The sequence below is a fragment of the Engystomops pustulosus genome, chromosome 7 (assembly GCF_040894005.1).
Source record: "Engystomops pustulosus chromosome 7, aEngPut4.maternal, whole genome shotgun sequence".
In the NCBI taxonomy this organism is placed as follows: Eukaryota; Metazoa; Chordata; class Amphibia; order Anura; family Leptodactylidae; genus Engystomops; species Engystomops pustulosus.
In genome coordinates, this window is record NC_092417.1 from 81260032 (window position 1) to 81282625 (window position 22594).

The window sequence follows — 22594 nt, forward strand, 5'->3', positions numbered from 1 at the left end:
TGCCACACATGGCGTTTTGAACCCGTTTTTGGTTCGTTTTTAAGCAGTCTGTCCAAAAACGCATGCGTTTTGGAAAAACTGTTGCGTTTTTTGAAAATTCATCCGTTTTTGACCAGTTTTAATTAAGATAATTGATAAAAACGGTCAAAAACAGTTGCGTTTTGAAAAAATGCATGCGTTTTTTTTACGGACTGCTTAAAAACGGACCACTAATCTGCCATTGCACATCTTTTCCAATCTCCCACATGTTAACTTCCACAGAATAATTGCAAAGGTTGCGGAATGGCTACTGAATTTAACCCCTTAAGGACGCAGGGTTTTTCGGCTAATTTCTCGCTCTCCAACTTCAAAAATCCATAACTTTTTCATTTTTACGTTTACAGACCTGTGTGAGGGCTTATTTTGTGTGTACCAAATTTTACTTTCCCGTGATGTTATTTATTTTAACATGCCGTGTACTGCGAAGCTGAAAAAAAATTCCAAATGTGGAAAAATTGAAAAAAACCAGCACGTGCGGTTTGGTGCGATCGCGGTGATACCAAATTTATATAGGTTTTATTGTGTTTTAATACATTTTCAAAAATTAAACGAATGTGTACAAAAAAGAAAAACATTTTTTTGCTATCTTCTGACGCTAATAACTTTTTCATACTTTGGCGCACGGAGATGTGTGAGGGGTCATTTTTTGCAAAATGAGGCGACATTTTCATTGCTACCATTTTGAGGTCTGTGCGACATTTTGATCATTTTTTATTTAATTTTTTATGTTATGTAAAAAGGTGTAAAAGTCGCATTTCCGACATTTGGGCGCCATTTCCCGCCTCGGAGGTCACCGCGGCCCGTAACCGTTTTTATATTTTGATATATCGGGCATTTTGGGACGCGGCGATACCTAATATGTTTGTGATTTTTACAGTTTATTATGTTTTATATCCGTTCTAGGGAAATGGGGGTGATTTGAACTTGTAATATTTTATTAATTTTTTTTATTTTTTAAACTTTTTTTTAAATTTTTTTTTCACTATTTTTTAGACCATCTAGGGTACATTAACCCTAGATAGTCAGATCGCTCCTACCATATACTGCAATACTTCTGTATTGCAATATATGGCATTTTTGCAGCACATTCATTACAATGAGCCACTGGCTCATTGTAACGAATCTGCAGATGCCAGTTGGTCTCGGGTCAAATAAAGACCCGAGGCTACCATGGCAACCCGATGACGTTCGGGGGCGCGGCGATCGTAATAAAGATGGCGGCGCCCGCGCGCCGCCGTCTTTTAAACGCCGCCGGCGACTTTGCCCGTGAGCCCTCTTCATACATCCCTTATACCTTTAAGGGGTTAAACAGTGGAAACTTGTACATTGATCAGGTGTGATTTTGGCCCATTCTCTTACACTCTTCAAATCCATTGGCTCTTTTTATGACTTTAGTTCTTTCCATAGAATTTTAATTGGGTTAGGTGCTTGACTGGGCCATTCTAGCAACTTTATTTTCTTTCACTGAAACCAATTGAGAGTTTCCTTTGTGTTTGGGATCATAGCGAGACATGTATCAATGAATGTACCGTATATACCGGCGCATAAGACGACTTTTGAAGACAGAAAAATCTTCTGTCTTCTCTGGGGTCGTCTTATACGCCGGTAATCGTCTTATACGGCGGGTCCCGGTGCATGGAGAGGGCTCACGGGCTGAGTCCTCTCCATAGCCGGTAAGTCTTTGCTGCATAATGCAGCCTCAAAAAGCTGCCGGCAGCCTCAAAAAGACATCGGGGTGCATACTCACCCTCCGTTGGCCCCGATGTCCGCGCGGATCGTCTTCCGCGCAGTCTCCTTTCTTCTGCTGGGCGCAGCCATGCTTTTCCCCGGGGCGGCGCCTAGTATGACGTCAGCAGCGGCGCGTCATACTAGGCGCCGTCCAGGGGAGAACAATGGCGGCGCCCGGCACGAAGTTAGTGAAGACAGAAGACGGGCGCCGAAGCCAGAAGAGGACCCACGCGGACATCGGGGGAGCAGCGCTGCAGGTCGGGGCCACCGGAGGGTGAGTATAAAAGTTTATTATTTTCTATTAATGCTGGGCTGGCTGGATATTACTGGGGGCAGTGCTGTATACTACTGGGGGCTGTGCTGTATACTACTGGGGGCTGTGCTGTATACTACTGGGGGCTGTGCTGTATTCTACTGGGGGCTGTGCTGTATTCTACTGGGGGCTGTGCTGTATACTACTGGGGGCTGTGCTGTATACTACTGGGGGCAGTGCTGTATACTACTGGGGGCAGTGCTGTATACTACTGGGGGCTGTGCTGTATACTACTGAGGGCTGTGCTGTATACTACTGAGGGCTGTGCTGTATACTACTGGGGGCTGTGCTGTATACTACTGGGTGCTGTGCTGTAATGGTAATGTTGTTGTTGTATGCCTTATGTTTATGAGCGACAGTTTTCCTGCTATACCTGCATGTCATAAGAATTTACATTAAAAAAAGGACCATGTTAAATTCAAATGTTTTTTTTTTTAATTTTTACCGGTGTTTTGTATGCGTTGGAAAAGGGGTAGTCTTATACGGCGAATATATCTTAAACTCTATATTTTAAACAGGAAAGTAGGGGGGTCATCTTATACACCAGGTCGTCTTATACGCCGGAATATACGGTACATCAGAATTCTGGAGTAATTTGCACCTGAAATGCAGTATGCCACATTCATTGAATGTTTTAGTATATATTTTTAGGCAGTTTTCCAATTTGTTTAAAAGGGTTATGTCATATGTAAACTGGGGTTGTGACCTTGAAGGAAATAGCCCCTGTGCCAGAAAATTCTATATTGTGAAGCTTCTTGTAATGTTCGTGCCTAAATGTCGCACTATCCGCAGTTGGCGGAATAGATTTATTTGTGTGTGAACTGTGGCTTAATGCTTGTGTTTGGATTAACCGAGCCACACCCTGCTCCTTGCATTTCTGTCCTGCCCAGCAAGGGTTACTAGCCTGATGGACAGTTTCTCCCAGTGTACTGCTGGAGGCGGTTCCGGGAACTGCCTTATATACATGCCTATTCCCATCAGACCTGGTTGGTTATTCTTCAAGTCTTTCCTGTGTATCTAGTGCTCTTGCTATCTTGTTTGGTATTCTGTGTTTTGTATCTGATTCTGTACCTTTGCAGCCATCTTGATCTTGACCTGTCTCCACTTGTCTGTCTGTATCTGGACCTGACCTGTATATACCAGCTTGATCTCGACCTGACTTGTGTATATCCCGCCTGAAGACCTGTATATATCTGTTGTTTGTCCCTGTCTCAGACCTGTGTTAGTATTCTGTGCACCAGTGTGAACACGTCCGCAGGGACATTGCAGGGTGAGTTTGCCACCACTTACCTAGCCTGACAGCTAGCGCCAAGCCTGGTTGTGGTTGTGCGGTTTGCTGGACAGGTGCTGACACTTCTACTGTACCAGATTCATCATCCGGCATCAGACACAATGATTAATCTGGCGGAACGGAGAACGGTTTAGCTCTATTCTGCACTGGTCTAATGACCGACACATAAATACATCACCCCAATGTCTTGCTGAAATATCCACCTTCGTGTCATATTTTATTGGCTCTTGGAAAACTCTTCTAATAATTATTTTCACTGAAAAGTGTTAGGGTGATGCCACACATGGCGTTTTTGGTCCATTTTTAGTCCTTTTTCCCCAATTATCTTAACAGTTTGTAAGCAGCCAAATGCATGGTAAACAGCCAAAAACGGACTGAAAACGGATGTTTAAAAACGCCATGTATGGCATCAACCTTAGGAATGCTTTCTAAACTGGTGGCATGACTTTCCATGACTTTTTGCAGCTTTCTTTATTCATGTGTTCATTATTTATTCTCATTATTATTCACATTATAGTACATCTAACTTCATTTATGGACATGACTTAATTTTTCTGCCAGTGTGGATTGGATGGGTTGTTACACTTGATGAGAATTTCCTATCAATAGGATAGATAAAATACATTTACCTATATATTTATTTAAATCGGTGAGCTGTTTAATATGTGTGTGTATATACAATCCTATGGATCCTCTATATATAAGCACAGCAAGATGACAGAAGAGAATTAAGGAGATTTTGCAACTCATGTGGGATTAGAGGGTAATTGATGTAATTATCCATGTAGAGGAGCTCAGATTTTCAAGACTATTGTGACTCACCCAGGACCGCTATCTAATCTGTATTCTCTGCTGTGCGAGGTGCTTTGTTAAACTGTCAGAGCTATTATTACGAAAAAGATGAGGCTTCCTTATGTATGACACATATACAGGGTCTAACAGGGGAAAGGTAAGGCTGTTGAAAAGGCAGAAGTATGCAGGTCAGTGCTGTGATTTAGTAAGCTAACAAGAGCTTCTATCTGTTTTGTGGTAAAGTATGAAATGCTTTTAAAACCCGAATATCTACAACATCCAACTCATCATCCAGGCTAGAACTTACCCCATAGAAGTGGTTGAGATAACTTTGACAGTACCAATACCTCATAAATTACAGGCATGTGCAGTAAATTTCCTTCATGTCCAGATGAACTCTTAATGAATGGTGCATTGTGAGGGAAGTGGAAGGATGCGGAGAGCAGGAGAGGCTATGCATTAATGCCACACAGAACAGGCAGGAACAGAGAGGAAGATCTGAGCATCCATAAGAGGAAGAGCTTATGAGCATAGTAAAGCTACATGTGCCGCAGGCAGGCTGTAATAGTAAAGCAGTATAATAGCAAGGACTATAATACAACCTTTTCCTTCTGAATATCTCCTTATGAGCCGTGGTTGCTGATGACCACCAGAGAATTTAAGTAGTTAAATTACCCTGAACAAAGATGTCTAAGTTCTGGGCAGATGCAGCAGGAGCCAGGCTGTGTGTTATGGCTGGTCGCCTGCTACTAAACACATGGGTACACTGACAGTAACCATGTGATCACCTAGATGGGCATGTCCTGGGTCATTAAAGGAAATCTACCAAACAGTAAGCACAGTTTTTAACCTAAGCACACTTAGGGTGATTTTTGGCCCGTTTTTAAGCAGTCCGTCAAAAAAAACACATGCGTTAAAAAACAAAGTTTTTTGAAAACGCATCAGTTTTTTTGACAGATTTGGCCAATTATCTAAATTCAAACTGGTCAAAAACGCGTGCGGTTTTTTAATGGACTGCTTAAAAACAGGCCAAAAACGTGTTCAAAACGCCACGTGTGCCATCATCCTTAGACTACAGGCCATAATCGGTAAGGGAGGCACTACCTGGAATGATCAATGCTGGCCTGTGTTCATACAGGAAAGGTTACTGAGTGCCCCCTTATAACCTGCTGGCCAAGAGCGAGTGCCTGGCAGCCAGGTAAAGGTATAAATTGGGACGTGCCATTGTAGTAGACATTACTCACTCGAGTAGGATTTGTTTTTGTTTATGCCTATGCTGAGGCTGAATTTAAGGTGTGAATAAAAGACTTGATTTGGACTATATCCTGCTTGTGTCCCTGCTTCCTGAGCTACTACCAAGCGTCTACCAGAGCAATTCCCCACAATGTCTACAGAAGAGCCCCCTTAAATGCCCCCGCTGCAGAGACCCCCCCTTTAATGAAATGTCTACAGCAGCACCCCCTTTATAGAATCTCCAAAGCAGAGATCCCCCTATTAATGAAATTTCCACTGCAGAGACCCCCCCTACCTTATTAATGAAATGTGCACAGCATGGCCATCTAGAAAAAAAACCCTCTGTACTCGCCTTCGGCTTCTTTTTCGTGGCTCTGTCTTCTACACTATGACGTCATGCGGCCACAACACTATTGCGTCATAGCGTGTGCATCCGGGCTGCAAGAGGAGAAGACGGAGCCGCAGGCCGGGAAGAAGAAGCAGGAGGTGCGTATAGTTTGTTTGTTTTTATGTATTGTGAACCTTGAAATTGCTGTAGCGACGCCGGATGCGGGGTTGGGAGCCACGTAAGACAAAGTTTTGAGTCATGTGTTGTAGTTTATTGGAGTATGACCTAGGAAGGGGGATAGGGATGGTTTGGAAAAGATATAGGAGGCGAGGAAGCACATCCATCTTGAGAACATTGATCCTCCCAAACCATGACAAGGGAAGTTGTGCCCATTTCTCAAGGTCTCCTTCAATTGTCCGAAGCAGGGGTTTATAAAGATAAAAAAGTGAGGTAGTGTCAGTGGGGATATGTGTGCCTAGATAATGTATGGATTCAGTTGCCCATTTGAAGGGAAATGTCGCTTGAAGACACACATACACAGTGCACACAAAACCCAGAATAGTCTCCCTGAAGCCGTATATGGGCTCTCTGCCCTTCTATACCAGTCATTTAGTATATATTTATTTTACTTGTTTTTCATTTGATGTTGATATAGAAATCATCATATGTACAGGATGTAAATAATAAAAACTTTATGTGCATTACCCATCTGCACCACTTGGTGACATACTAGTGCTATAAGACTCACTTTTATGGAGCTGCCTCCTACATTCCTCCAAACCTCAAATCCACATTCCTCCTCCAGTCGCCTACAAACTCCCTAAAGGTTTTTATCGCACTGCTGTGTCTAGAGGGCTGCAGGACATTTCTCTTTTTCCAGCCCCCTCCTGACAAATTATGATATATTTAGCAAGTTATTATACCGCATATCACTTTAGACATCTGCAGAGCTTTATTCTTTCTATTTCACCATATAAAGTTATGCGGAATGTATTGACCTCTCAGTAACTGCATAACATTGCTCTGTGCCTGAAAAATCTTTTTAGACTTCCTTAAACATTTGCAGTAAAATAACAGACAACTCCTTTCATGTTCTGTCCCGAACAAGTAGAAATTAAGTGCTTGATGTTGTTTGGGACCAGTACATGCAATTTTCTGAAAGGCATTTGGTGCTTTTGTTTAACAAATGTATAACTTTTTCGTTTAAAAAAAAAAATAAAAAATAATAATTATTATTTTGTTTAGTTCATCATATACATATGGTCACTGAATATTCAACCAAATTTTTCCCTATAAAAAAGAGTAATAACTTTTCACTCCAAAAGGAAAGTCAATTGCCTTTTGGGGTACATACATTATTAGTATATAAAATGGACAGATGTCTGACATTATTGAAATCTGACACTAGGTGATGTTTGCAGCATATTTAGATACTTGCCAACAAGGATGGCCAACACTAACAGTATATGCAGTAATAGGCAAGTGAAATGAAAAGAATATTTGGGGACGGGTGATATTCAATAACTGTTTGTATTACACTATATAAGCAGATATGTCACAAAGGTATACAATGTATTGTGTCACAAGTGTAATTTACACTGAACACTGGTAGTACATACAAGGAAAATTTCTGCAAGTTATAAATGTACATACAAGTGACACTCTCACGGGTGGTCCCGCGACCCATATCACCCATGCCCCTCGCTCCACGCAGGTGCAGCGCCAGCACCACATACCTGTCCCCGCTCCCGAGTCCCGGCCTCGCTCCGTGTGCGCGCGCCCCCGTCTCAGAAAATTTAAAGGGCCAGCGCACCATTAATTAGTGCAGGCCATTTTCCCATAAGGCTATTTAAACCTGCCTCTCCCATCACACCCTGACGGATCTTTGTGCCTTGAGCCTTGGAGAAAGCTGTTTTGATGCCTTGCGCTGTTTCTGAGTATTTCCGTTGTGACCCTGGTTCCGTTTCTGACTTTGCTCCTTTGCCACCTGCCCTGACCTGTTCCTACAACTCTGACTCCGATACTGTGCGGCCCGTCCTGACTTCTTGCCTGTCCCCGACTACGAGATTGCCTGCCGTTTCTGTACCTCAACCTTGGCTGGCACTGCGAACAAGTCACGCCTGTGGAATGACCTGGTGGTACGGGCTGCGGTCTCTGGTGAAAACTGGGTGCCACTTAGACTCCGGTCCCAGGTAATGGCTTGTGTCATCGTCCGCAGTGGTTCAGAGGATCCACAACCTCTAAGTCTGACAGCCAACATGTGTACCTTTGGGGAAAATAAGTATTTAGCCAGCCACCAATTGAGCAAGTTCATCCTCCATCCTCCACTCATTACCTGTAGTAATGGCTTCTGTTTTAACTTGTTGTCAGTATGAAAGACCGGTCCACAACCTCAAACAGTCACACTCCAAACTCCAGTACGGGGAAAACCAAAGAGCTGTCGAAGGACACCAGCAACAAAATTGCAGAACTGTACCAGGCTGGAAGGACTGAATCTGCAATAGGCAAGCAGCTTGGTGCAAAGAAATCAACTGTGGGAGAAATAATTGGAAAATAAACAAACATACAAGACCACTGACAATCTCCCTTGATCAGCAGCTCCAGGGAAGATCTCACCCTGTGAGGTCAGTATGATCACAAGAATGATAAGCAAAAATTCCAGAAACACACAGAGGGACCTAGTGAATGACCTGCAGAAAGCTGGGACCAACATAACAGAGTAGTGGCCTAGCTAGTTTCCAGATCTCTGCCCCATAGAAAACCTTTGGAGGGAGTTAAAACATACCAGCAACAGTGTGTGTCAACCGTGTGAAGACTTACAGAAAACATTTGACCTCTGTCATTGCTAGCAAATGATATATAACATAAGTATTAAGATGAACTTTTGTTATTGACCAAATAATTATTTTCCACCATAATTTGCAAATTCTTTAATTTATTAGTATATACAGTACATGTGAATTATACTAGCATATAATGTATATGTGGCCACTACATTATATATATAGTAATTCACACAGTGTTTTGGAGGAAATTGTGAGGTGGTCAAACTATTATTAGGGGTACCACCTCATATAACCTAATTTATTTGGGTGGTTGCTTCAGGGGTTTCTATATGATAGTTAATTAACAGTAATTTGGAGAAGTTAAATGGAATCTGAGATCAATCTGTGGCATGCTACCAATACTTGGATGGATTACCCACAGAATCTCTCATAGAGGGTCTTATCACTTCCAGGTTTATTTAAAAGGACTTTAAAAACTTTATAGTACAGTTGCCAGTTTCAAAGCATCATCTGCCTCTTCCTAAGGAAATTAACATCTTAAGGACACAAACCTTAAGACTTTTTTGGTTTTGCGTTTCCTTTTTTTTATTACTCAACACTTTCAAAATTCCTTAATTTTTTTTCCACATACAGAGCTATATAAAGGCTTGTTTTCTGTGTAACAAATTGTACTTCCTAGTCATGATATTTAATATTTCATACCGTCCTCTGAGAAGCTGGGAAAAAATTCCAAATGTAGTGAAATTGACGAAAAAAACATATTTGCATTTTAATTTGGGCCCTGTTTTTACCTCTTTCAATGTGTTCTCCAAATTTATAGATGTTTAATTGTGTTTTAGTACATTTAAAAAAATTTAAATATTTTGTACAAAAACATTTCTTCATTTTGCCATATTCTGAGGCAAGTAACTTTTTGATATGTTTAAGATTTTGTAGAGAGATGAGATGACATTTTCATTGCTGGAGACCTTTTGATGACTTTTTATTTAAATTTTTATGTGTTGCAAAATGGCAAAAAAGTGGTGATTCAGACAATGTGTCGCTATTTGTGTTGCTATTATAGAGTCAGGAATAACCATTTTTATATTTTGATAGATCAGGCATTTTGGTACACGAAGAAGCCCAACATGTTTATGATTTTATTTGTTTATTTTTATATCACTTGTAAGGAAAGGGGGTGATTGAGCTTTTATTTATTATTTTTTTACTTAAAATATAAAAATTACTGTAATTTTAGGGTACATGAACCCCCTAGGGGTCTGATGGATTCTGCCATATACTGCAATACTACTGTCTTGCAGCATATGGGGATCTTTCTAATGATCTATAACAGTGTGCCTCGGCAAGTGTTCATTGACATGCCTGGAAGTCTCACATAGACTCTCTTCTCTTATAGCAACTTACTGACACCCTCCCCCAAGATGATGTCACGGGGGCATCATCCGGCACCGACATTTTAGTGCTCCAGGCAGCTTTGCCAGGGGGAATTTAAATGGTTAACAAATGGTTAAACATTATTTAAATGGTTTTGCATTATGCAACAAACACCCAGTGTGTATGTAGAGGGTGCAGTCACACATTGCAGTTAAAACTGCATCACAATCAGTTTCGAGGTGGTTTTAGGTGTAGTTTTGTCAATTTCACAGGTGAAAGACATGAACTAAATGGGATAATTTGATTTTGAAGGAGAAAGCTGTTCCACAAATGTCATTCACCTGTTGATTTTGATGTCTTTCACTTAATAAAATAAGTAATACCACCTAAAACCATCCCAAAACTAATTGCGATGCAGTTTTAACTGCAACGTGTGACCGCACCCAGAGGGCTTCATGCACCTGCTGCCGCACCATGGTGTTGGGGAAGGTCATGGTGTGGCAAGGAGTTAAGAGAAATTATATTTGATACATTATGATGTCATTTAAGGAAGTTTTGATATCATAATGGGGCATTGTAATGTGTTACAGGGAAACTGCAATGTCGTTATAGCATTGTATAATCATAGAGGTACATTGTAATACAGGCCGGCCCCCGGGTAACATACAAAATAGGTTCTGAAGGTTTGTTCTTTTGAAAGTTGAATTTTTATGTAAGTCGGAACTGTATATTTTATAATTGTAGCTTCAGGCACATATTTTTTGGTCTCTGTGACAATTGGATTTTAAAAATGTTTTGGATTTTTATAAGAACCAGGATTAACAATAAAGCTTAAAGAGGACCTGTCACCCTTAAAAACACCACTAGGAGCTGCTTACTGAAGTAAGCAGCTCGTATTGCTACAACAGTACCTAGAGTGTTACACTGCTAGCGTTATCGGAAACCTCCGATAACGCTAGCAGACACTGCCGGGATGTACACTAGAAACGCCAGACCGCTCTTAAAGCGTCCTGGCGTATTCATGAGGGAGTGGTCTGAGGCGCTGCCTCTTCCCTGGAAAGCCCCGCCCACCCTATAGGCCGGCAGTGACTGCCGATCGTCGTACAGTAGTCAACGCCCCTTCATGAATACACCGGACCGCTCTCAAAGCTTGCAGTGTGCTGTGTACATCGCTTGCAGTGTCTGCTAGCGTTATCAGAGGATTCCGATAATGCTAGCAGTGTAACACTGCTGGGACTGTTGTAGCACTAGGAGTTGCTTACTTTAGTAAGCAGTAAGTTAGTATTGCCGTTTTTAAGGGTGACAGGTCCTCTTTAATTGCAGACACTGTTATAGCTGTTTATTGTAGTCTAGTGCTAAAGTAAAGTAAATTACCAATTACCATAGGTCTGTTTGTAACTAGGGATCATCTGTAAGTCGAGTGTTCTTATGTCAGGGACCGCCTGTATTATAAAGAGGCACTTTGATGTATTACTAGGTATTATTATGTCAGAAATGGTAACTGTGATTTAGCAATGAAGCATTGTAATGCCATTCTGGCATAAAGGGGCTTAGGGGCATTATGATGTCAAAATGGTGCATTGTTATGTCACAAAGGCGCCTTGTGATGATGGCATTCTGGAGTCTGGTGACCATGCCTCATCCTGCCCTACTGTCCCAAGCACCTTGTGTAGGAAGAGACAGGACAATGACATAAATTGTATCCCCAGTCATATTGTTCCACATGACTGTTTGTACTCTGTAATGTAATGATATATTTGTATTTGTGCCCTATGATTTGTACAGCATTGCAGATTTTGATGATTCTATATAAATAAAGATTATTATATTGATGGACATTAAGTTAAATTGAGAGGTATGCAGCTCCATATATAAGAACTCTATAGTATATAGCGGGCAGGTGAGAGACCTTATACAGGCAGACAGGTGAGTGTCAGTGGTGACAGGTGACTACTGTGTCCCCCTGTGGCCGCTCTCTATGACACCAGGCTGATGCTGCTGGAGACCCCGCCCCGGTGCTGACACTGACATCCTGCCCGCTGCTGTCTGGGATTATCCCGCTGTCGCCTCAATACGCAGTCGCTGCGTCTTCTGAGCGCAAAGGGCTCTGCCGAGATCCATCAGTCCCGGGAGCAACAGCCAATGCAGCGGGAGGAGGAGGAGGAGGGGGCCGGGACATAGACGACGAGGAGGAGGGGGAGGAGGAGGGAGAGGGCTCGGCAGCTGCAGTGCTCATCCCCCCGTACACGGCAAGCATCCCCCGGAATGCTGGGGAGCCCGGGGTCCCTGAGTGCGCCCCTGTGCTGAGCCCCGGGGCCCCCGGAGCCTCGTATTCAGAGCGTGTGTGCAGGGGCCGCGGTACGTGCATGTCCACGGGGGGAAGATTTAACTTTGACGATGGGGGGTCTTACTGCGGCGGCTGGCAGGACGGCAAGGCGCACGGCCACGGCATCTGCACCGGTCCCAAGGGCCAGGGCGAGTACACAGGCTCCTGGAGTCACGGCTTCGAGGTGCTGGGCGTCTACACCTGGCCCAGCGGCAACACCTACCAGGGCACCTGGGCGCAGGGCAAGCGCCATGGCATCGGCGTGGAGAGCAAGGGCAAGTGGGTGTACCGCGGCGAGTGGACCAACGGCTTCAAGGGACGATACGGGGTCCGGGAGTGTACGGGCAATGGCGCCAAGTACGAGGGCACCTGGACCAACGGGCTGCAGGATGGGTACGGCACCGAGACCTACTCTGACGGAGGTAAGAGGCTGCGCCGTTGCTGCATGTTGTTTACACAACCAGGGCCCCTGGGAACCCGAACCGATCCCTGAGGGCCACAGCACAGCCCTGGGTCATGTATGGTGGCCCCTTATATGTAGATGACAGCTACCATATAGAATGTGTGTCCCTGGAAAGCTCCATATCATGTGGAGCCCCCGAGGGACCCTGCACAATCTACATTTGTTGTAGGCCTATGAACAGTTCCGTGTTATATACTATCCCTGGGCATCTCCCTATCATGCATGGAATGAGAGACCATGGACAGATCCATATCATGGGCAAGATGATAACCTATGTACATCTCTGTGTCATTTACAGATTGAGGGACTTGGAAACCTCCATGTAATGTATAGTTGTTTAAAAACACCAGATACCCCTCAGTATAGAGTGAGACCATTTGGATATTTTCATGTTAAGTGCAAAATTATAGCTCCTTGTTCTAAAGCTCCAAGTAATAACTGCTGAGGGTCAGGGAATCCTCTAGGTAATGTATACAATTAGAACCCTGAACAGATTTTTCTCATGTGTAGAATTATGGTTCATGGAAATTCCAAATAATTTATATAGGAAGGATCCTGGACATTTCCCTGTCATGAATAGAATGAATGGTCCTGGACAGCCCCATGTCATTTATGGAATGAAGCTTCATTCATAGCTCCATGTCATGTATAGAAAGAAGGACCCTGGACAACTCCATGTCATCTATAGAAAGAAGGACTATGGACAGCTCCATGTCATACATAGAAGGAATGGTCCTGGGCAGCCCCATGTCATTTATGGAATGAAGCTTCCTTGATAGCTCTATGTCATGTATAGAAAGAAGGACCATGGACAGCTCTATGTTATCTATAGAATGAAGGACCCTGGACAGCTCCATGACATCTATAGAATGAAGGACCCTGGACAACTCCATGTCATCTATAGAAAGAAGGACTATGGACAGCTCCATGTCATGCATAGAAGGAATGGTCCTGGGCAGCCCCATGTCATTTATGGAATGAAGCTTCCTTGATAGCTCTATGTCATGTATAGAAAGAAGGACCATGGGCAGCTCTATGTTATCTATAGAATGAAGGACCCTGGACAGCTCCATGACATCTATAGAATGAAGGACCCTGGACAACTCCATGTCATCTATAGAAAGAAGGACTATGGACAGCTCCATGTCATGCATAGAAGGAATGGTCCTGGGCAGCCCCATGTCATTTATGGAATGAAGCTTCCTTCATAGCTCTATGTCATGTATAGAAAGAAGGACCATGGACAGCTCCATGTCATCTATAGAATGAAGGACCCTGGACAGCTCCATGTCACATACATAGAAAGAAGAACCCTGGACAACTCCATGCCATCTATATAAAGAAGGACCCTGGACAGCTCCATGTCATGTATAGAAATAAGGACCCTGGACAACTCCATGTCATCTATAGAAAGAAGGACTATGGACAGCTCCATGTCATGCATAGAAGGAATGGTCCTGGGCAGCCCCATGTCATTTATGGAATGAAGCTTCCTTCATAGCTCTATGTCATGTATAGAAAGAAGGACCATGGACAGCTCCATGTCATCTATAGAATGAAGGACCCTGGACAGCTCCATGTCACATACATAGAAAGAAGAACCCTGGACAACTCCATGCCATCTATATAAAGAAGGACCCTGGACAGCTCCATGTCATGTATAGAAATAAGGATCCTGGATAGCTCTATGTCATCTATAGAAAGAAGGGCCATGGACAGCATTCATGTAAAGAAGGGCCATGGACAGCTCCATGACATTTATAGAAGGAGGATTCCTGCTTAGCTCCATATCATGTATGGAAAGAAAGGCTCTACAACTCCATATCATGAATATATTGAGGGTTCCTACATAGCTCCATGCCATGTACGGAAAGAAGATCCCTTGGCACCCTCATATTATGTATAGAATGAGGATTCCTGCATAGCCCCAGGTCAATTATAGAATGAAGGACCCTGGACAGCTCCATGTCATTCACGGAAAGAATGACCCTAGACAGCCGCATGTTATGTATGGAATGCAGAAAACTAGACAGCTGTATATCATGTACAGTATGAACATATGTATATAGCATGTTGACAGCTCCATAAATTTTATAGAATAGAGGCTTCAAGATAACTCCATGTCACATAGAGCTGCTGTTGGGCCCCTAGACAGCTCCATGTCACATATAACTGTTTAGTGTCCTAGAACAGCACACAGTCTAGAATGTATGGAGTGAGGGCTCCTGAAAGGCTGCATGTGTACAATAAGGACCACTGTCATGTTTAGATTGAGGCCTCCTGGGCAGCTCTAGCACGTGTAAAGAATGAGGGCTCCCCGACGTCTCAGTATTATGTATATAATGAAGGCTCCTGTACAGCTAAATGACATGTATGGATTGAAGGAGTTTGCATAGCTCCATGTCATATATATAAAGAAGGTTCAACTTTATGCATGTGTAGAATGAGAGTTCCTAGATAACTCCATGTCATGTATACAATCTACTAAGACTAAAGGGTGAGGTCCTATAGAGGTCTTAATCTTGGAGCCTTCAGTGATTGACAGTTCTGCTTCTTCAATCCTCTCTGCAGATCTGATTGTCCACTGCCTTCACTTTGTACCCATAGAGTGCCACAGCTGATGTGTGGGCATTGCCTTGTGAGTGCCTGCATATTATTGTCATTCCAGATTGAGCATCTGCGTCAGAGGATGGAGCCTCATGTCCTGCACCCAACTAACCACACACAGTTTTGCTTCTCAAGACTGTGAAAATCACTTCAATACAGAACACAAATAATGTATTGAAATAATGTCTACATGGATAGCAATACATAGGTACATAGATAACTAGATCATAGTAGATACAGACGCTGATGCTGTAGCATTTACTGACATGGAGCTGTCACACTACAGTACAGTAGAGGGATATAAGCATGATCTGATTAGAAAATGATGCTTTGCACGGTGATGATAACCTTAATAATTATTAACGATAAGACACTGATAATTGTATAAAGTGATGACAGACTATTGGTTGTTATTCTCCTCTCTGTGCTGGCTCATTTGCTGGATCTTATGCATTTACACTGAGCAGCTGATTTCTCAAATCTCACTACATAGACCAAGAGAAGTTTCATTTCTAAGTGAAAGCCACTGCCCCCTCCCCCTCCTGCGGTAGCGATGGGCCTCTGCCATAATCCACTTTCCAGGGTGATAGTAGTGTATGGGCAATGTGTGCAGGCCTCACAAGTAATACTTCAGTAAGCTGATCCAGACGTAATTCACCAGCTCTGCCGTCGCTACCTTCCCGTTAAGCAGGCTGATATCTACTGCTATTTTACCAAGTTATTTATTTTTTACTTTCAATAAATGTAGACATATAAAGAATCTCCAGCATCCTGAGCCACATGTCCAGGGTGTTTAATACATAATACAAGTGTACTGTATTATGCATACTAGAGTAGGGCTGGATTCAGTGACCAAGTAATGTACAGTAATGGTAGGTTATATCCGTGCAGTGTTATTCCACACATAACAGTACACAGTACAATAATCTTTGATATTCATACTGGAATTGGTAAATATTTACCTTTTAAACTCACATACTCTTTAAAGAAAGGAAAATGATAAATAGTTCTCTTTTGTTGGCAACAATTCAAGTACAGTATATTTTTACATACAGTAAAATCTTTAGAAGCCCCCATGCACACAAATGTATGGGGGCCGTTGATATGGCTGCATAATTTGTGGTCGCATCACTGCCCTTCGACATGTCTATGGCACCCAGTTACGGTGCGGTGAGACAGCGTGTGCTCACCTAGCCTGGCCTTCAATGGAGAGGGCTGGTGTGAGGAGCGCTCACCTCTCCTCCCTTCTGCACACGGTTGTGTGGTAACCCTGGTGAGCATATGCAAAAGTAGTGGTTTTGGGATATCATAGAGCACCAAATGTATGCCTCTGTATAAATTGATTAGTATTCATTAACCACAAAAAATATTTACCTCAGACACTAGCAAACTTTCTAATGGACAGTAGAAGGAAGCTTTAGGGTTACATTGTGCCACCTTACCTAATTGCACCAACGTCCCTGATACCTGATTGCTGCTTCAGACCTCTGATGGTTTCCTGCATATCATTGACAGAGTATTATTTTGCAATGTGTCCCTGTAATGAGATTTGCCTCTGGGTCCTCAGCTGGAAATATATTGGTATCTGGGGAGAAACAGGCTCAGCTTGTCACTGCTGACTTCCAGCCTACATCTCTGATCATGTGATTGATTGGTGTGCCCATTAATTTATGGAGGAGGATGGTGTGTGCACAGGTCATGATCAATATTGGATGCAGGGTCCAGGTTTCCTTGGAGAGCATGTGCCAAAGCATCTGATACACATCACCGTGTAATATTTTAATGAGTATCAGGGTATCAGACCTTGCTCGATCTGCAGGTACATATGATGCAAAGAGGGGGGGGGGGGGGCGTACATATAACACATTCTTGAGAGAAAATGTTTCTGTAATAGGACCACTGCTTGTTTATGTAATTGTAAAATGCTGACTATGAGTCGCCCATGGCAGTGGTATTGCCGATGCCTTTTCTATGCCCCCTCCCTGCTGGGAATTGTCAGCATAATAAACATCAGGTCTTATTTGTTACTCGATTTCCCTGAGAGACCAATACATATGCAGTAGCAGCATTCTGCAGAGACAAAATCATTAGTGAGGCCAAGATCTGCCGGCATGTTACTGGCTATCTCTGGGGCGGATGGGGGGTTGGGTTACTGGGCATCATGTCCCTCCAGAGACCCTTAAAATGCATATACTTTCCCCCTATACAATCAGCAGCAAACAGGCCTAGAACGCAGTGCAGAATTCTGAAGCCTGTGTACATGCGTCTTCATTCTACCTCTGTTTTCTCAGTTCTGCTGCTAGTTCTGTGTAGTGGAGATCCTTGTCTGACTGCTGTGCATGCAATGACTGATGCAAACCTTATGATATAATGGAAAATGAAAACCCACTCTATATTATTTTTCAGAAATAATATAGAGCTGTATGCAGCATTTACATGTTTTCTTTTAAGCTTGTACCTTTTTTTGAGACTGCACATATTCCATGCTGAATTTTTCTAAACGTAAAAAAATCTATTACAAGGGAGCATTTAGATTAACCATTTTCTTTATAGAAAAATGCAGCCTAACCATTCACTATGGAACAATTGTGACATCACTGAGGGTGGAGCCTATCCGTTTACTAGACAGCGACAGTGATATGACTGAAAATAAAGCCTATCCATTCACTAGAGAATAGCAGTGATATCACTAAGGCTACATTCACATGGCGTTGTGCCCGCCCGACCATTACACGGGGGGCACGCGTCAGTGCTGGGGAGAGGAGGAGGGTCTGAGCACTGCTCACCTCAGCCCCTCTCCATAGCGATGTATGGCACACGGTGCCATATTTTGGGAAAAGATAGGACATGGCCTATCTTTCTCCCAGCTACAGGACCGTACAGTGCCACACATATGCTGCACCGTACTGCTCCCGTATGGCGCCGTGCACCCATTGCCGTCTATGTGGGGCGTATATAGGGCATATATATGTCGGCCCTACATTATCCCCCATACAGCCGTGTGAATGAAGCCTAAGAAGGTAGGCTCTCCAATCACTAGAGAGCAGAAGTGACATCACTGAGAATACAGCCTATCCATTGACTAGAGAGAAGCAGTTACATCACTGAGGATACAACCTATACACTATATTGCAGCACATCACTTCGAATGCTGCGTATCGAGTAGTAGTGAAAACACAGATTTCAGTGGTATCATCAACACAAATGCTACCTATCGCTTTACAATAGACTTTGTCTCTGTCATGGCTGGATACCCTGGGTGCATCTCTGTAGCTACTGAATACTCTGGGGGGCATCTCGATGGCTGCTGGCTACTCTGGGGGCATCTCTGTGATGGCTGGCTATTCTGGGGGCATCTCTGTGACTGCTGGCTACTCTGGGGACATATCTGTGATGGCTGGGTACTCTGGGGGCATCTCTGTGACTGCTGGCTACTCTAGGGGGCGTCTCTGTGACTGATAGCTACTCTGTGGGCATCTCTGTGACTACTGGCTATTCTGGGGGGCATCTATGTGACTACTCGCTACTCTTTAGAGCATCTCTGTGACTCCTGAGTACTGAGGATTGCTGTGTGTCTCTGTGAGTACTGGCTACTCGGCGGGGGCATCTCTGTGACTTTTTGGTACCCAGAGGAAGGGGGAGGGAATCCCTGTAACTTCTAGCTACACTGCGGGGCATCCCTTTGACTGCTGTGATCCCTTTTACTACACAGTGGTTAATACTGTCTAGAAGGGAAAAGGGATACAATAATAAGTGTGTGTTTTTAATGTGAAGGGGTAGGTCTACTACTCCTATTCTGTATAGCACAGCACTATCACTCCTATTCTGTATATATGGACAGAGCACAGCACTACTCCTCCTATCCTGTATGTATGGACACCACATAGTACTACTCCTATTCTGTAAACATATTGGGACACTACTGCAATACTACTCCCATCCTGTACGTCACGTGGATACATCACAGTTCTACTTCTCCTATTCTATATACAGGCACAGCTCAGTACTACTTCTCCTATCCTGTATATATAGGGCCACAGCAGAATACTATTACTCCTATCCTGTATATATGGGCACAGTACTACACAGTACTACTACTACTATCCTGTATATATGTGCGCATCTCAGTACTGCTAATCTTATCCAGTACCAGTAATCATAGAGCCAGGTTTATGGGTATAAATTGAAGAGTTTCCTTTCATATCTGTCATCATGGACAGTACTGTAACATGAAAGTGTAAAGAATATATCTTGTTGTGAACTTAAAGAGGAACCAGTCAGGTGGATTTGGGGCACTAAACCACCCACAGGTCCTCATAGACAGATGGTTTAGAGTGGTAAATTGCCCTGTATGATTACTGTCCATGACCAAATTGCAAAAAACAAAAAAGTTTATTCTTACCTCAGTCTGGAGCTCTCAGCGATTCCGGGGTAGTACACCTAGGCTTTACTGCACAACCACTGTAGGTACACAGCATGTACTCTGAAGCCAGAGTAGTACACCCTGGCTTTGCTGCACAAGTGCTGTAGGTACACAGCATGTATTATGAAGCTGGAGTGTTCCAACTTAATTGAGGAGACAGTAAGAGCTCCAGAAGTGAGTCCTATGTGCCTCATCTTATTATAAAAGCCCCATGAGGACTTGTGGGTGGTTTAGTGTCCAAAGTTCACTTTTTTTTTAACAAATCCAAGATAACTCTTGTAAGTCACAACATTTAGTCCTGCAATTTTTAATAGGGAAGGCTGATAAAAACCAGTATCTACCACTATATGCAGGACCGAAGCCAGCATTGGGCATATCTGGGCAAGTGCCGGGGCCCGGAGCTGCTGAGGGGGCCCACATAAGGTTTTACATAGGGAATCCATGGGCTAAAAGGGGTCTGTATCTAATGAATCCATAGAGGTTCGGGGAGCTTGATATAATATAACTGTGAGAGGGCTGTAAATAAAATAACAATAAGGGAGATGTTTGGGATGATAAACTAGGGAAAATGCTGCCATGTGAGTTCATTGCAAAGAGGCCCACTGAAACCTGGAGCCGACCCTGACTATATGGTAACTGGGTGGGCTTGTCCCTCCTATTCCGAACCACTAGCTATGCCTCTGGGCCTATCCATTCATTAGAAAGCAAAGACAACATCACTGAGAATCCAGTCTATTCATTCAGTAGACGGCACTGAGAATTTCAAGTTGTAAACTATGACTAGAACTGATTTTAACAAAAACTGTTTCTATGAGGAGCTTTGAGGACTACCTAAGTGGAGCATTTTAATATACTAAGAGTCAGTGATGACCATGTGCTATGCCAGTCAGCAGCTGTAGAGTGGTAAAGCATCAGAGACTTTCTCTTGAGGCACTGAAATCTTGTTCACTTGATAGATGAATTACTTACTGTTTGGCTGGATTTTGGTTTTCTTCCTCTCCAGATTTAGAATACTGACTGTAAGGTTATGGGAAAGGATTATAGAAGCAGGATTAAGAGGTGATCTCATGATATTAGCCATAGTTGCATGAAATCTCTTTACCCTAGGAAATGACACTGAATAATTATGAGGTTCTGAATTAGGGGATGCCTCACACAATGCCACAAGGTTTTCAAGTACCGTATTTTTCGGCCTGTAAGGCGCACCAAAAATCCTTTAATTTTCTCAGAAATCAAAGGTGCGCCTTATAGACCAGTGCGCCTTATATACGAACTTATACAGAAATGTACTACAGACAAGATGTACTGTACATTTACCAGTGTTTAATAGCTCCATCCCCAGAAATTTCCTGCACCTTCCCACACAGTATACAGGGTCCCTAGCTCCTGAAGTGCCCTGGCACCACAACTAACATTGTGCCCATCCTGCCCTCCCCTAGCACGGAGAGACCAGAGCTGCCATAGTGCTGACCACGAGGCAATCATCATCAGTAAACAATCCCCCATACCTGACAGCCCTGTAACAGGGGAAAGAGAAGGAGCCACAGGGAACCCCACAGAAATAACACCCTGGCTGAGGAGGGAAGGAGAAGGGGCAGAGGGAGACCGCTTAACCCCTGCTGCATCACCCTGCATTAACCCCCAGCAGCCATACCTCTGAGATCGGAGCTCTCTGACATGCTGAAGACAAGTTTCCCGGGAAGTGTAGCTGGCTTGAACTGTGCACAGGTCTGCCACCTGCTGGTCATTTTTAGGTACTGCATTTGATCCTGCGCCTTATACTCCAGTGCGCCTTATATATGAACCTAGATGTCTTAGCAGGCATTTATTAGAGGTGCGCCTTATACTCCGGTGCGCCTTATAGGCCGAAAAATACGGTAAACCTTATGGCATGGTGATATGGATAAGTTATGCTGTATTGATGGAGTAGGGAAAGGCATCCTATGGGAGACACCCTATGGCATGCAAAATTATCAAGTAATTTCCACTAAGTAAACTTTAGAGGTGAAATTACAGAGGCAGGGTCACAATGGACCCATAAAATCATTTGTAATTTACTTGAACTAGGAGCAGATTTGAAATGTTCCATTCTAAATCCTATGGTTCATTACCTGCTATATCCTCATAAAAAATAATTCCCTTTCCTGAAACCATCAAGCTAGGATCCATCCAGTTTATTCTCTTTAAAAACCTAGAAAACCATGATGTGTTCCCAGCATTCCCAGGACTCTCAGTCAGGACCCAGAAATCTTTATACTCTGATGGATAGCCTACTTTTTAATCTCTCTATAATTTCATGTACAGGCAGTCCCCGGGTTACATACAAGATAGGTTCTGTAGGTTTGTTCTTAAGTTGAATTTGTATGTAAGTCGGAGCTGTATATTTTATAATTGTAAGTCCAGCCAATTTTTTTTGGTCTCTGTGACAATTGTATTTTAAAAATGTTGGGTTGTCATAAGAACCAGGATTAACAATAAAGTTTAATTGCAGACACCTTTGATAACTGTTTTAGCTGATCATTATAGCCTGGGACTAAAGTACAGTAAATTACCAATATACAGAGGTCCGTTTGTAACTAGTGGTCGTCTGTAAGTAGGGGACCGCCTGTATTACATGTTGCTTGCTCAATTGTTACCATTGTTAGATAATTTCTTAGATCCAACTACCACTTTCAGTGAAATTTACAGGCTGTAGCTACCATCTGAGATATGCATAGAAATGTTCTGTTGAGGTGTGTATTATAAAAAGCCTGAATGTGCACTATAAGGCTATACAATAGCTTAGCCGTGTATTGGGAAACTCTGGTGTAAGGTTGTGTTAGGGCTGGCGCCATGAATGGGCATACCTGGGCAAGTGCCAGGGCCCAAAGCTGCAAGGGGGCTCACATAAG

At 43.2% G+C, this 22594-nt stretch overlaps 1 protein-coding gene across 2 annotated transcripts in view; it reads left to right on the forward strand.

The window, feature by feature from the left end:
- Positions 1-12062: 12062 nt before the first annotated feature.
- Positions 12063-22594, forward strand: part of JPH3 (junctophilin 3) — a 117168-nt gene continuing 106636 nt past the window's right edge. Inside the window, exon 1 of one of the 2 annotated variants that reach the window (XM_072117092.1) lies at positions 12063-12632. In XM_072117092.1, coding sequence (XP_071973193.1) covers positions 12251-12632 — 382 coding nt within the window. In that variant the 5' untranslated portion in view covers positions 12063-12250. The remainder of the gene's footprint in view (positions 12633-22594) is intronic. The other variant, XM_072117091.1, reaches the window with a different exon arrangement.